The sequence below is a fragment of the Schistocerca serialis genome, chromosome 3, assembly GCF_023864345.2.
Source record: "Schistocerca serialis cubense isolate TAMUIC-IGC-003099 chromosome 3, iqSchSeri2.2, whole genome shotgun sequence".
In the NCBI taxonomy this organism is placed as follows: Eukaryota; Metazoa; Arthropoda; class Insecta; order Orthoptera; family Acrididae; genus Schistocerca; species Schistocerca serialis.
The window spans coordinates 570,668,389-570,683,458 of NC_064640.1; the positions used below are offsets into that span (position 1 = coordinate 570,668,389).

The 15,070-nt window shown below is 44.1% G+C and overlaps 1 protein-coding gene across 1 annotated transcript in view; it reads right to left on the reverse strand.

The window, feature by feature from the left end:
* LOC126470462 (microtubule-associated protein futsch-like) overlaps positions 1-15,070 on the reverse strand; it is a 525,429-nt gene that overhangs the window by 198,048 nt on the left and 312,311 nt on the right. The window contains exon 19 of the mRNA XM_050098320.1: positions 11,840-11,932. Within this exon, the coding sequence (XP_049954277.1) occupies positions 11,840-11,932 (93 nt within the window). The remainder of the gene's footprint in view (positions 1-11,839; positions 11,933-15,070) is intronic.

Genomic DNA, 15,070 nt, shown 5'->3' on the forward strand with positions numbered 1-15,070 from the left:
TCTTAATATTGTAGTTACCCTGCTAAGTAACAAACTAAAATACTTAGAGAGACAGTAATATTTTTACATTTCAATTGAGGTTGGTGAATATGGTCATGAGTAAAGTGAAGTTTGCCACTTACCTCAGGGACAGAATAGTAAGTAGAGTGTCCATTGTGAGTTAGAAGTCGTAAGAAGGGGAATTAGCTATTATTTGTCTTCTGGTGCTGACAACTCATGTGCCTGTGTGCCTCGTACCGATCAGCTGCTATGGTATAAATTTCAAACAGGAGCAACATGGATTTGTGAAGGTTCATTGTAGTGACGGTCATCTTCAAATTAAGTACATATTTGTAGCAATGAATATGAAATTAATTTAAGACTGTTAAAGCACAATGCAATGCATAGAAGAAAAATGATATTCTAAACATCTAGTAAACATCTGTGATTGTGTTCCATAGTGCATAATGCATTTAAATCGTCTATGGGTTGCATCTTTGATTAGTAATCGAATCGACCTCGGTCCCAGGTTCCAAAACTGCCACAGCTTAACTTTTGATTATTAATCAGCGCTGGCCGCTGAAGACTTCTGGCAAAAGAACTCACCCTTATTCTGCCAACAGCTTTGTAAAAAAGGACAGATGAGTGGACAGAGGGTCAGGGCCTCTCTTGTCCCTGGGGTGGGAAACTGCCCCTAAAGGTAGAAGAATCACTAATGATCAACGACATGAGGATACTGAAGGCAATGTAAACCACTGCATTAAATCCACATAACATGTATCCACAGGGCTTTTAGCCTGTAGATGAAAAAGTCTCATGATGATATCGCCATTGGCAAAAGATTCCACAATTATCCCCCATTCAGATCTTGAAGTGGAGACCGCCAAAGGGGGAGGTGATCACGAGAAAAAGACTGAATGAGCAATGAAATGATAACATTGTGCAAGTCAGGGCATGGAATGTCAGAAGCTTGACTGTGGCAGGGAAGTTAGAAAATCTGAAAAGGGAAATGCAAAGGCTCAATCTAGATATACACTTATGCTCATAAATTAAGAATAATTGCAGAATGTGGTGCCACACAACGTGTCACTACACAAAACTGGCGCTAATAGCATAGGCACATAGGGAACACACACGACACAGATATGTAAGTCCATGGTATTGGTGATAAGATGAGAAAATCATCCCAAAACACACGTGCTACAAAACGCCACTGTGTCCTGCGCACGTACCCCGACATCAATAGGGGATATGATCACCGTGCACATGTACACAGGCCGCACAATGGGTTGGCATACTCTGGATCATATGGTCGAGCAGCTGCTGGGGTATAACCTCGCATTCTTGCACCAGTACTTGTCAGAGCTCCTGAAGTGTCGTAGGGGTTTGAAGATGTGCAGCGATAAGTTGACTGAGAGCATCCCAGACGTGCTTGATGGGGGTCTGGAGAACAGGCAGGCCACTCCATTCGCCTGATATCTTATGTCTCAAGGTACTCCACGATGGCAGCTCAGTGGGGCCGTGCGTTATCATCTATCAGGAAGAAGGTGGGACCCACTGCACCCCTGAAAAGGCAGACATACTGGTGCAAAATGACGTCCCGATACACCTGACCTGTTACACTTCCTCTGTCAAAGACATGCAAGGATGTACGTGCACCAATCATAATCCCACCCCACACCATCAAACCACGACCTCCATACAGGTGCCTTTCAAGGACATTAAGGGGTTGGTATCTGGTTCCTGGTTCACGCCAGATGAAAACTTGGCGAGGATAACTGTTCAGACTACACCTGGACTCGTCTGTGAACATAACCTGGGAGCACTATTCCAATGACCATGTACTGCGTTCTTGACACCATGCTTTACGGTCTCTCCTGTGACCAGGGGTCAGTGGAATACCCTGCAGGTCTCTGGGCGAATAAACCATGTCTGTTCAGTAGTCTGTAGACTGTTTCTGGAGAGAACTGTTCCAGTGGCTGCGGTAAGGTCCCGAGCAAGGCTACTTGCAGCACTCCGTGGCCATCTGCGGGTACTGATGATGAAATTTCGGTCTTCTTGTGGTGTTGTACACTGTGGACGTCCCGTACTGTAGTGCCTGCACACGTTTCCTGTCTGCTGGAATGGTTGCCATAATCTTGAGATCACACTTTGCGACACACAGAGGGCCCTTGCTATGACCTGCTGTGTTTGACCAGCCTCCAGTCGCCCTAGTATTCTACCCCTCATAATGTCATCAATATGTGTTCTTTGAACCATTTTCAATACACAGTCACCATTAGCACGTCTGAAAATGTCTGCGCACTTACTCGCTGCACTGTACTCTGACATGCACCAACACACCTCTGTGTATGTGGACTGCTGCCAGAGCCACCGTGCGACGACCGCAGGTCAAATGCACTGCATAGTCATACCCCAAGGTGATTTAAACCCGCAAACCACCCACCAGAGTATTGTTTCACCATGTACCAGCATTATCCTTAATTTATGAGCGTGAGTGTAGTAGGGATGACTAAAGTGAAATGGGAGAAAGACAACGATTTCTTGTCCGATGAGTAAAGGTAACATCAACTGCAGCAGAAATTGGTATAATGGTAGTAGTATTCATTATGAATAGGGAAGTAGGGCAGAGAGTGTGTTACTGTGAACAGTTCAGTGATAGGGCTGTTCTTATCAGAATTGACAGCAAACCAACACTGACAATGATAGTTCCAGCATACATGCTGACATCGCAAGCTGAAGATGAAGAGATAAAGTATATGAGGATATTGAATGGGTAACATAGTATGTAAGGGGAGATGAAAATCTAATAGTCTGGAGGACCGGAATGCAGTTGTGGGGGAAGGAGAAGGGGAAAAGATTACAGGAGAATATAGGCTTGGGACAAAGAATGAGACAGGAGAAAGACTAATTGAGTCGTGTAGTAAATTTCAGGTACTAACAGCGAATACTCTGTTCCAGAATAACAAGAGGAGTAGGTATACTCGGAAAAGGTAGGGTGATACGGGAAGATTTCAAGTAGATTACATCATAGTCATACAGAGATTCCAAAATCAGAAACTAGATTGTAAGGTGTGCCTCGGAGCAGATACAGACTCAGATCACAATGTAGTAGTGATTAGGGTGAAGTTTAAGACCTTGGTCAGGAAGAATCAATAAGCAAAGAAGTGGGATGGAGAAGTACTAAGGAATGACAAGATATGCTTGAAGTTCTATGAGGCAATAAGCAATAAGGAATAGCGTAGTAGGCAGTACAGTTGAAGAGGAATGGACATCTCCAAAAAGGGCAGTCACAGAAGTTGGAAAGAAAAACATATGCACAAAGAAGGTAACTGTGAAGAAACAATGGGTAACAGAAGAAATACTGTAGTTGATCGATGAAAGGAGGAAGTACAAATATGTACAGGGAAATTCTGGGATACGGAAACACAGCTCACTGAGGAATGAAATAAATAGGAAGTGCAGGGAAGCTAACATGAAATGGCAGCATGAAAAATGTTAAGAAATAGAAAAAGATGTGATTGTCGGAAGGAATGACTCAGTATATAGGAAAGTCAAAACAACCTTTGGCAAAATTAAAAGAAAGGGTGGTAAAATTAGGAGTGCAATGGGAATCTCACTCTTAAATGGTTGGTTGGTTTAAAAGAGGGGGAGGGACCACACTGTTAGGTCATCCATCCCTCGTTCTGATTAGACTCGCCAGAGCAAGAGCTGATGGGCTCCAGAGCACGAGAAATGGCTGCCAGTTCAGTAGTGAAAACACTGCAGCCATCTGGCAAAGAGTGCTGTTCAATATGTCCTCCACGAACATAAGCGAAGCCAATGTGACCATCAGCCCTCTTGCCATTGGTGCAAAGCACTTCACTCCATGGTCTTGGCACATGTTAAGAATCAAGAGGAGAGCCACAGGGTTAACCGAGTCCTTAGGACCATGGGGAAAGGTCCAAGCAAAGCTTCAGCCTAGGTATACATCATGGAGTTGTACGTGAATGGACCTCGAGTATAGGTGGACAGAAGAGATCGGACGTGAACCTCTATCATATGCCCTGAACTGGGCCTCCGTTGCGCGAGATGAACCGTCGTGGGTGGGAAAAGGAGACGGTAATTCGGATGCTCAGGAGAACTACAAATATGTGCAACGTAACTGGTGAGAGCAGTTGTGCAAGCCTCACCTTCAATCGAGGGACTCCGGCCTCCACCAGCACACTGGTCACTGGAGATATGCTAAAAGCTCCCATTGCCAGTCAAATGCCACAGTGGTGCACAGGGGAGACTAAATTCAATGCTGAGGGTGCTGCCGAAACATAAACTAGACTTCCATAGTCAAGGCAGGATTGAACAAGGGCTCTGTAGAACTGTAGCAGCGTAGAGCAATCTGCACCCCAGTTGGTGTTGCTCAGGCAGCGGAGGGCATTAAGGTGCTGCCAGCACTTCTCCTTCAGCTGAATAAGATGAGGAAGCAACATCAATCGGGCTTCGAAAACCAGTCCTAAGAATTGATATGTCTCCACTACAGTGAGTGGATCATCATTAAGGTAAAGTTCTGGTTCCAGATGAATGGTGCAATGCCAAGAGAAGAGCATGAAACACGACTTCGTGCCCGGAAACTGGAAGACGTGGGCTACAGCCCATGACTGTGCCTTGTGGATGGCTCCCTGTAGGCACCGCTCAGCAACACCAGTACTGGTGTAGCAGTACGAAATGCAGAAGTCGCCTGCATACAGAGAAGGTGAGACGGACGCCCCAACAGCTGCTGCTAGACCATTAATGACCACTAAAAATAGAGATACACTCAATACAGAGCCCTGCGGGACCCCATCATTCTCCTGTATATGGGGGAACTATGGGAGGCACCAACTTGGACACAGAAAGTACAGAGCGATAGGAAATTTTGGATAAAAATTGGGAATGGGCCCCAGATATCCCACTCATATAATGTAGAAAGGATATGATGTCAACAGCTCGTGTCGTAAGCTTTTCATAAATCAAAAAAGACGGCAACCAGATGTTGGCATTTGCAAAAGACTGTCCGGATGGCAGACTCGAGGGACAGAAGATCATCAGTGGTAGAGCAACCCTGGCGGAGGCCACCCTGACATGGAGGCAGTAGACCATGTGACTACAGGACCCAACCCAACCGCTGACACACCATATGTTTCAGTAGCTTACAAAGAAAGTTGGTGAGACTGATGGGCCGGTAGCTATCCACATCAAGCAGGTTTTTACCGGGTTTGAGCACCAGAATGATGATGCTCTCTCACCATTGCAATGGAAGACGCCATCACACCAGATCTGGTTGAAGATAACAAGGAGATGTCGCTTGTATTCAGACGAGAGATGTTTGATCATCTGACTGTGGATTCAACCTGGCCCAGGAGCTGTGTCAAGGCACTGTGCAAGGACGCTGAGGAGCTCCCACTCTGTAAATGGAGCATTACAGCATTCACTGTGACATTCAGTGAACAAGAGAGCTTTCCTTTCCATCTGCTGTTTGAGGGTGCAAAATGCTGGGGGTAATTCTCTGACGCAGAGGCTTGAGCATAGTGATCAGCAAAGTGCTCGGCAATTGCGTTTGTGTTGGTAGATAACACACCGCTGATGTTAGTGCCCGTGACACCTTTCAGGGTCTGATACCCACAAACATATCTTATCTTTGTCCAGACTTGGGAAGGAGACATATGGCACCCAATTGTCGAGACGGACCTCTCCCAACATTCCTGTTTCTGTCTTTTTAGAAGCTGGCAGATGCGGGCACAGAGCTGTCAAAAAGCTATTAGGTACTCTACGGAAGGGTGCCGCATATGTTGCTGTAGAGCACGCTGATGCTCTTTAATGACCTCAGCAATTTCCAGCTACTACCAAGGAACTGGATTTTGCCGGGGCACCCTAAAAAACAAAGGATCATATTTTCCGCCACAGAAATGATCGTTCTAGTGACCCACTCAACTACCACATCGATGGTACCATGTGGGGGGAGATTCAAACGGTGACAGCAGAGGTGAAAGCTTCCCAGTCTGCCTTGCTTAAAGCCCATCTTGGTAGACATCCAGGAGAATGGCGCTGGGGGAGTGGCAGGAAGATGGGGAAGTGGTCACTACCAAACAAGTCATCATGGGCTCTCCAGTGGATAGATGGGAGAAGACCTGGGCTGCCAATTGATAAATCAATGGCCGAGTAAGTACCACGACCACGAGCAACACTGAAATGTGTGTTTGTGTGTGTGTGTGTGTGTGTGGGGGGGGGGGGGGGGGGGGGTATTTAAGAGGCAGAGGTCGAGTTTAGACGGGAAAGTTTTGACATCTCTACCTCGGCCAATAAGCACGGTGGCACCCCACAAGGGGTTATGGGCATTAAAATCTCTCAAAAGTAGGAAAGGTTTAGGGAGTTGATGAATCAGTGCAGTCAACATGTTCAGGGGTACTGCACCATCTGGAGGAAGGTATACGTTGCAGACAGTTATTTCCTGCATCGTCCTTATCCTAACAGCCACAGCTTCAAGAGGGGTTTGAAGGGGCACAAGTTCACTGCATACTGAGTTCAGGACATTGACACAAACTCCATCTGACACACTATTATAGTCGTTACGGTTCTATTAATGTCCCCAATAGCCACGGAGGGCAAAGGTCCGCATTGCCAGGAACCAGGTTTCCTGAAGAGCAATGCAGAAAGCAGGTGTAAATCTTAACAGCTGCCATAGCTCAGCCAGGTTGTGGAAAAAACCGAAGCAGTTCCACTGGAGGATGACATTATCGTGAGGCTGGGAAGGCACAAAGCAGGCAGGAGGCAGGTTATGTCTCAGAGCCACCTGCTGTCACCATCTGAGTATTTGTATCCATTCCTATTGTGGATGAGGCATCACTGAGATGCAGGTCCTCAGGGGACACTAATATCTCCACCTCATCCTCAGGTGCAAAAGTGGTAGGGAGTGGTGGTGTTGGGGCCACTGGAGGGTCCTTTTTCTTAGCTGACTTCTTTGTTTGCTTGCTCACTCGCTTCTCTTTAGGGGTTTGCTGGGAGGACTTCTCCGAAGTAGCTTCAGGCATGGAGGAAGACAATGAAGCTCCTTGTCCAGCAGCATTTGACTCCTTTAGTCACTAGCGAGCGTCCGCTGTGGCATTAACAGAGAGCTTCGGAGGGTGGGTCTCAAAGGACCCCTTCCACACGAGAGGAGCCGGAGGAGGCTGTTGCTTCTTTGGCTGATGGGAGGGGACCGATGTCCCCTGTGTTTTGTGGAGGGGAGAGGGGGGCTTGCTCAAGAAGGAGCAATGGAAGGAGATTTTCCCCATACACCAAGTGGGCGGATGTATTATGGAGGTCTGGAGGGCCCACTGTTCGGGGCACAGAGTGTGGCACAACTGGTACTTGTGACAGCGATGGTACTGTAGCTGCAGCATATGTGGACATCAACCAAATGGGGTGTTATCTTTCAAATTTATGTTTAGCCTCTTGGTAAGTCAACCAGTCCAGGGTCTTGTACTCCATGATGTTCCGTTCCTTTTGCAATACTGTGCAGTCTGATGAGCAGGGGGAGTGCTGCTCTCCACAGTTGATACAAGGGGGAGGAGGTGCACATTGAGTATTTGGATGAAGTGGACGCCTGCAGTCTCGACATGGGGTGCTGGAAGTGCAGTGGAAAGACATGTGCCTGAATTCCCAGCACTTAAAGCACCGCATAGGGGGAGGGAAGTATGGTTTAACATCACAGCGATAAACCACCACCTTCACCTTTTCAGGCATTGATCACCCTCACAGGCAAAGATGAAGGCACCAGTAGCAACCCTGTTGTCTTTGGGTCCCCTGTAAATGCACTGGATGAAATGAACACCCTGCCATTCTAGATTGGCGTGGAGCTCATCGTCAGACTGCAAGAGGAAGATGCGATGGAAAATAATCCCCTGGACCATGTTCAGGCTTTTATGGGGACTGATGGAAACAGGAATATCACCCAGCCAGTCACAAGCAAGTAATGCCTGGGATTGGGCCGGGGATGCTGTCTGAATCAAGACTGCACTGCTTCTCATCTTGAATAGCACTGTCACTTCCCCAAACTTATCCTCAAGATGTTCAACAAATAACTGAGGATTCGTAGGTAGAAAGGAGAAGCAGAAGGGATAGATAACATTCCATCAGAATTTCTAAAATCATTGGAGGAAGCGACAACAAAACATCTATTCATGTTTGTGTGTAGAATATATGGGTCTGGCGACATACCCTATGACTTTCAGAAAAATATCATCCACACAATTCCAAAGACTGCAAGAGTTGGCAAGTGTGAGAATTATCACACAATCAGCTTAACAGCTCATGCATCCTAGGTGCTGACAAGGATAATATACAGAAGAATGGTGCATTACATGACCATCAGTTTGGCTATAGGAAAGGTAAAGGCACCAGAGAGGCAATTCTGGCGTTGTGGCTGATAATGGAAGCACAACTTAAGAAAAATGAAGACACATTCACAGGATCTGTCGACCTGAAAAACGTGTTCGACAACGTAAAATGGTGCAATATGTTGGAAATTCTGAGAAAAATAGGGATAAGCTATAGGGGAGATGGGTAATATACAATATGTATAAGAGCCATGGGGGAATAACAAGAAAGGACAACCAAGAACTAAGTGCTAGGATTAAAAAGGGTGTAAGACAGGGACGTAGTTTTTCACCAATCTACACATCAAAGAAGCAATGATGGAAATAAAAGAAAGGTTGAGGACTAGGATTGAAATTCTAGGTGAAAGGATATCAATGATATGATTTGCTGAAGACATTGCTATCCTGAGTGAAAGTGAAAAGGAATTACATGATCTGCTGAATGGAATGAACAATCTACTAAGAAGTAGCAGAAATGAGAACAGCGAGAAACTTAACATTAGGATTGATGGTCATGAAGTTGATGAAGTTAAGGAATTCTGCAACCTAGGCAGCAAAATAACCAGTCACAGATGAAGCAAGGAGGACATCAAAAGCAGACTAGTACTGGCACAAAGGATATTCCTGGCCAAGAAAAGTCTACTACTATCAAACACAGGCCATAATTTGAGGAAGAAATTTCTGAGCACTGCATTGTACAGTTGTGAAACATGGACCATGGGAAAACCAGAACAGAAGAGAATTGAAATATTTGAGATGTAGTGCTACAGACGAATGTTGAAAATTAGATGGATTGATAAGGTAAAAAATGAGAAGGTTCTTTGCAGTATCGGAGAGGAAAGAAGCATGTGGAAAACACTGACAAGAAGAAGCAACAGGATGATAGGATATCTGTTAACACATCAGAGAATGACTTCCATGGTACTAAAGGAAGCTGTAGAGGAAGACAGAGAGTCAAATACATCCAGCAAATAATTGAGGACATAGGTTGCAAGTGCTACTCTGAGATGAAGAGGTTGGCACGGAGAGGAATTCATGGCATGCCGCATCAAACCAGTCAGAAAACTGATGACTCAAAAATGTTGAATTACTACTTCTTTGTCTTCTACTTCCACATCTCTTCTCTACTTTCCATTTTAGGCTATGTACTACAAGCTATGGTTCCCATTTCTTCCTCAGTCTTCCAGGGTCTCATTTTCCTTCTTGATCACATTTCTTTATTTTTACTGGTAATTTTTCATTAGCCATTGTTTGTTGATGTTCCAGTCAACTTCTTCTATTTTCTTCTGACTTCTTTTACAGTGCATATGTTTAGTTCATAACCCTTTTTAGGGTTCAGTTCCTCAATCAGCAAAAGCAAATTTCATACAGGGTGCGTACGCGGACGAGGAATGAACTTTTCTGGATTTTCCCAGATTTTCCAGTTAAAAATACACTTTTCCCCAGGTGAAAATACAAATTTTCACTGGTAAAAATACATTTCTTCATGTTACGTGACAGTATACTTTCCCTCAGAACTGTAAAACTTTTCAATCCTGTGAATCGTAAAGATATTATACGCCAGTATAGAACATCCTGGCACTCTAGGACAAGAAACCCAGCAAAAAAAATAATGCATTTTGGAAAGATATTTGATGCATAGCAACATGTATGTTGCGTATTTTTGTATTACGAAAGTATACATACGAATTTCACCAAACACAGCATATTAGTTTGCGAAGCACTGAAATCGAGATTGCGATACAGTTCTGTCAGACATGTTATCTCACCAGCAAATGACAGAGCATAGCAAATGTGATTTAGTAATAGTCAATACCAACATCATTGTTCAGTAGTGTGAACATAGACAGGAAAAGTTCATGATGGTTTTTAAATTTTTTTTTTTTTTTGCTTGTGTTATCCTTGTGGTGAGTTATTATGGTAAAACATGGTGTGCTACTAGTCTATGATTTATTCAAAAATGGTGTTCTGCAGATTTAAGATGCAAACAACACAAATTAAGAAATAACATCAAGCCCAGGCGAGGTACCAGAGAAGTCTTGAAACATGTCTTCTGATTTAAAAACAGTGTTTCACGGAAAGAAGATATGTAAAATTCTGCAAAGCTTTTCAGTGTGGTTTTTGGGAAGCCAGTTTTCTTGGGGAGTGCCACTACTGTATAATCTAATACTTGGTTCTTTATTATGGCATAATGCCACACGTGCCTGAAGATGAAAATGTGCACTTAAAATTCAGTGAACAGTTGAAATTAGGTAATAGTGTATAATGGAACACTTCATTTCCAATAAACTGATTGCCTTTGTGAAAAATATTAATAAAAGCCAAATTTCTTTAGTAAACTTACAAAAATAACTTCACTGTTCTGCAAAGCAATTAATGCTTGATTACCAAAAAAATGGAAATAAAAAAAGAATCACAAAACTGAAACTAATAACATATTTAAGTCTTCTGTAATTATGTGAATGTATTTTAATTCATTTGGTAGCTCCCAGCCACAGATATCCATTTTATTTTCATTTGATGTGAGAGCTGAACATGAAGAGAGAACAGCAAACCCACAAAACACAAACTACGGCCACATGGAGACTACTCCACACCGTAATGACTGCTCTGTGCATGAGTGAACCTGGCGGCTTGAGCACATCAGTAAATTTTTTCTGAGCAGCATCTGGCTACCTGCTGTTACTGCTCATACAGCTAATAGCCACACTCCAAGTAACAAGAATTGGAAGAAGGTGCAGCTCATATGCAACTACAGCTCAGCAGATGCATATGAGGCAGTGGGCAACTGCTCAAGTGAACCTAATTTAAACAGTTGTCACACCATGCTCAGTGAAAGCAGTTTGCTGTTATGAAGTATTGCATAGTCTTTACCCTAAAGTCTTTGACACATTTTGCTGTTGGTGGATGCTTGTTTGCACACTGTGTTTTGTTGTTGTAAAAGGCACATTTTCTTTGCAAAAGTTTTATATTGGTGTTTTTCTCTCCTTTATGTTTTAATCCCGCATGATTATTCTGCAGTAGTGGGCTAAATTAAAATTCTTTGTTACAGTATCAGTTGTTACCTCTCAAAATTACAAAAATTTAACTCAAAACTAAAACAATGAAAAATTGTCAGAATTCTAAAAAATTCATGGGTTTCCCCGCTTTTCTCCTAGATGAAACAATTCCAGGTTTTTTCCCAGATTTCCCACTTGTTTTGGGGCGTATACACCCTGTTATAGGTCCACTTTGATGTATGTCTTCCTATCTGTGTGTCCGCCAGACTGTTAGGACCCCTTCTTCTCAGGAACAGGTAAAGGTATCAAGTTTAAATTTACATCACACACTAAGGTGAATAATCCCTTAGTTGTGTGAAAAATTTACACTTTCAAGACAATGCAATCAAACGATATGGCCATTTACGTCAACCTACTGTCGTACCTGTATGTTTTTGCATATTGTAATATAACAGCAACTGCTTTTCCAATCCAAACATAAAATATATTTACCTGCCCCTGCACATTGTCGAGAGCAGCAGTTACCCACTGATCTCCTTCAGTAACACTGCTTGAAGCACTAACTACAGCTGGACAACCAGATTTCTGAAACAAAGCAATACTGAGTTTTATGAAATTCATCAAGCACCTGAAGATAATTTGTGAAGAATTGTATAGTCATATTTATCATGTATCCACACATAATGACAAGGATTTAAATCTTAATGCACATCAACCACTGCTGCCACTTCAGTTTATACACTGATAAGCCAAAACATTATGACCACTGGAACTTCCTGGCAGATTAAAACTTGTGCCAGGCTGAGACTCAAACTCAGGACCTTTGCCTTTTGCGGGCAAGTGCTCTACCAACTGAGCTACCCAAGCACAATTCACGACCCACCTTCACAGCTCCAGCTCCGCCAGTACCTTGTCTCCTACCTTCCAAACTTCAGAGAAGCACTCCTGTGAAACTTGAGTGAATCATGCTTGGTTAGCTCAGATGGTAGAGTACTTGCTCACAAAAGGCAAAGATCTCGAGTTCGAGTCTCTGTCCAGCACACAGTTTTAATCTGTCAGGAAGTTTCATATCAGCGCACACTCCAATGCAGAGTGAAAATTTTACTCTCTAAACATCCCCCAGGCTGTGGCAAAGCTGTATCTCCACAATATCCTTTATTCCAGGAGTGCTTGTCCTACAAGTTTTGCAAGAGAGGTTCTGTGAAGTTTGGAAGGTAGAAGATGAAGTACTGGTGGAATTGGAGCTGTGAGGATGGGCTGTCAGTCATTCTTGGGTAGCTCAGTTGGTAAAGCACTTGCCTGTGAAAGGCAAAGGTCCTGAGTTCGAGTCTCAGTCCAGAACACAGTTTAAACCTGCCAGAAAGTTTCATATCAGTGCACACTACGCAGCAGAGTGAAAATTTCATTCTGAATTATGACCAATGTCCACAGCAATGTTGGATGCCACCTGGTGGTGTCATTGGCACGCAATGCAGTAGCAAAATATTGGGGGGGGGGGGGGGGGGGGAGGTTGGGAGAAGAGACCAAACAGCGAGGTCACTGGTCTCTGGTCTCATCAGATTACGGAAGGACAGGGAAGGAAGTCGGCCGCACCCTTTGAAAGGAACCATCCCGGAATTTGCCTGGTGCGATTTATGGAAATCACAGAAAACCTAAATAGATGGGGTATCACGTCAGCGAAGATATGGGCTCCAAATAGGAAAATCCATTGAGAGAAGCAGCTTTGACAAAGAGTAGATAATTATTACACAGAGCCTGTGAGTGAGTATCTCAAATTTTCATGTGCAAATGTCGTGACCATCTATGGCAAGAGGTAGAATGACACAAACTACCACTAGGCACTATACGGTTCAACATCCGTGACTCTTCACAGAACATAGAGTCTGGAGGCTTCCCTGCTCTGTAAAGTAGGATATATGGTGACCTGTGACATCTCTGCCAAAAGAGCACAATGCTATTGCACACACAAGTGTTTCAGAGCAAACCATTCATCATACATTGTTCAACATGGAGCTCTGCAACAGACCACACCTATGTGTTCACATGCTGAACAAAAGACATCGTCAATTATGATTGCAGTTGGCACGGGACCATTGGGAATACCCTGTCAATCAATGAAAATGTGTTGGCTTTTACAGTGACTCACATTTTTGCTACTCCAGGTCCATGGCCATCTCCACAAAGACCATCACCAAGATGAACAGCAGCTCAAAAAGTGCAGCATGACACAGACACAGGCTGGTGGGAGCAGTATTATGCTGTGGGAGACATTCTCTTATGCCAGTATGGGACGGTGGGAGCAGTATTATGCTGTGGGAGACATTCTCTTATGCCAGTATGGGACCTGTGTTAGTAATCAAAGCCATGCTGTCAGCTGCAACTACCTGCAGACCTTCATGCTTGATGTCTTCCCCCACAGTGATGTCATCTTTCAGCAGTATAACTGTCCATCTCTGGGAGCCATAATTCTACTACAGTGGTTTGAGGAGCATTAAAGTGAACTCATGTTGATGTCTTGGGGACCAAATTTGCCTGATGGAAATCTTATGGAACTGATCTGGGTCGTTATCAGGCTGCACCAATGCGTACACAAATCAGTGGCCTCTTACATATGCGAATTACATGACCTTTGCCTACACATCTGGTGCAACATACCTCCATGAACCTACCAACAAACTGTCAGATCCCTTATATGCAGAATCAGTGACATATTTCATTCCAAAGAAGAACAAAGAAGCTACTGAGTACATGGTTGTAATCTTTTGGATCATCACTGTAATAGAATAGAGCATGTTCCACATGTATCAAGGAGACACACCCTGTCCACTGCCCAAGACCTGTGGCTAAGGCACTTGATGATGTTCAGTACCTTCAGGATTCTGGCTTTCCAGTCTCACAGGTGTTGTAACCACGATAACCGGGAGTAAAAAATTAAGCACAGAAACCGCACTGTGTCTCTAAAATGTAGGATAGTCTCCCTCATATTCAAGGCAGGCAAATTAAAAAGACAACAAGAACAATTAAAATGAACTCACACACATTTATCAGCAAAAAACTGGATACCCATCTTTGCAGACCACTCCTCTAGCCTCCGCACTCTCAGTGGAGGAGGAACAGAAAACAGCAAAATTGTCTACAAATAAAGGGCACTGTACAGGACTCCTCACCATAGATGTGATGCTGTTGATGGCTATGGCAAAGAGGGTAACACTTAAAACACTGCCGTGAGGAACACCATTCTCCTGCTCAAATTGATCAGACAGCGTGTCACCAACTCGTGTCCTAAAAAAACGCTGAGACAGGAAAGACCATTTGAAGATGTGGATGTGACCACGAAAGCCCCATTGATGAAGTTGTGGGAGAATACAGTGTCTCCAAGTAGTATCGCATGCCTTACTGATATCGAAGAATATGCCGACACAGTAATGCTTACGGAGGAAAGCATGCTGAATAGCCGCCTCTAGGAGGGTCAGATTGTCGATAGTGGACTGAAATCTTTGGAATCCACACTGAGAGAGGCTAAGGAGTTGCCTGGTCTCTAACAACCCGACCAGACAATGGTTAACCATTTGCTCCAGGCTCTTCCCTACGCAGCTCGTTAAGGCGATACTCTGGTAACTACTGGGTCACGTGCAGTCCTCTTCTGGTTTGAGGAGATGGATCAAAATTGCCTCCCTCCATGAGTTGGGGAAGGTTGATTGGTTTAAAAGAGGGGGTGGGGCG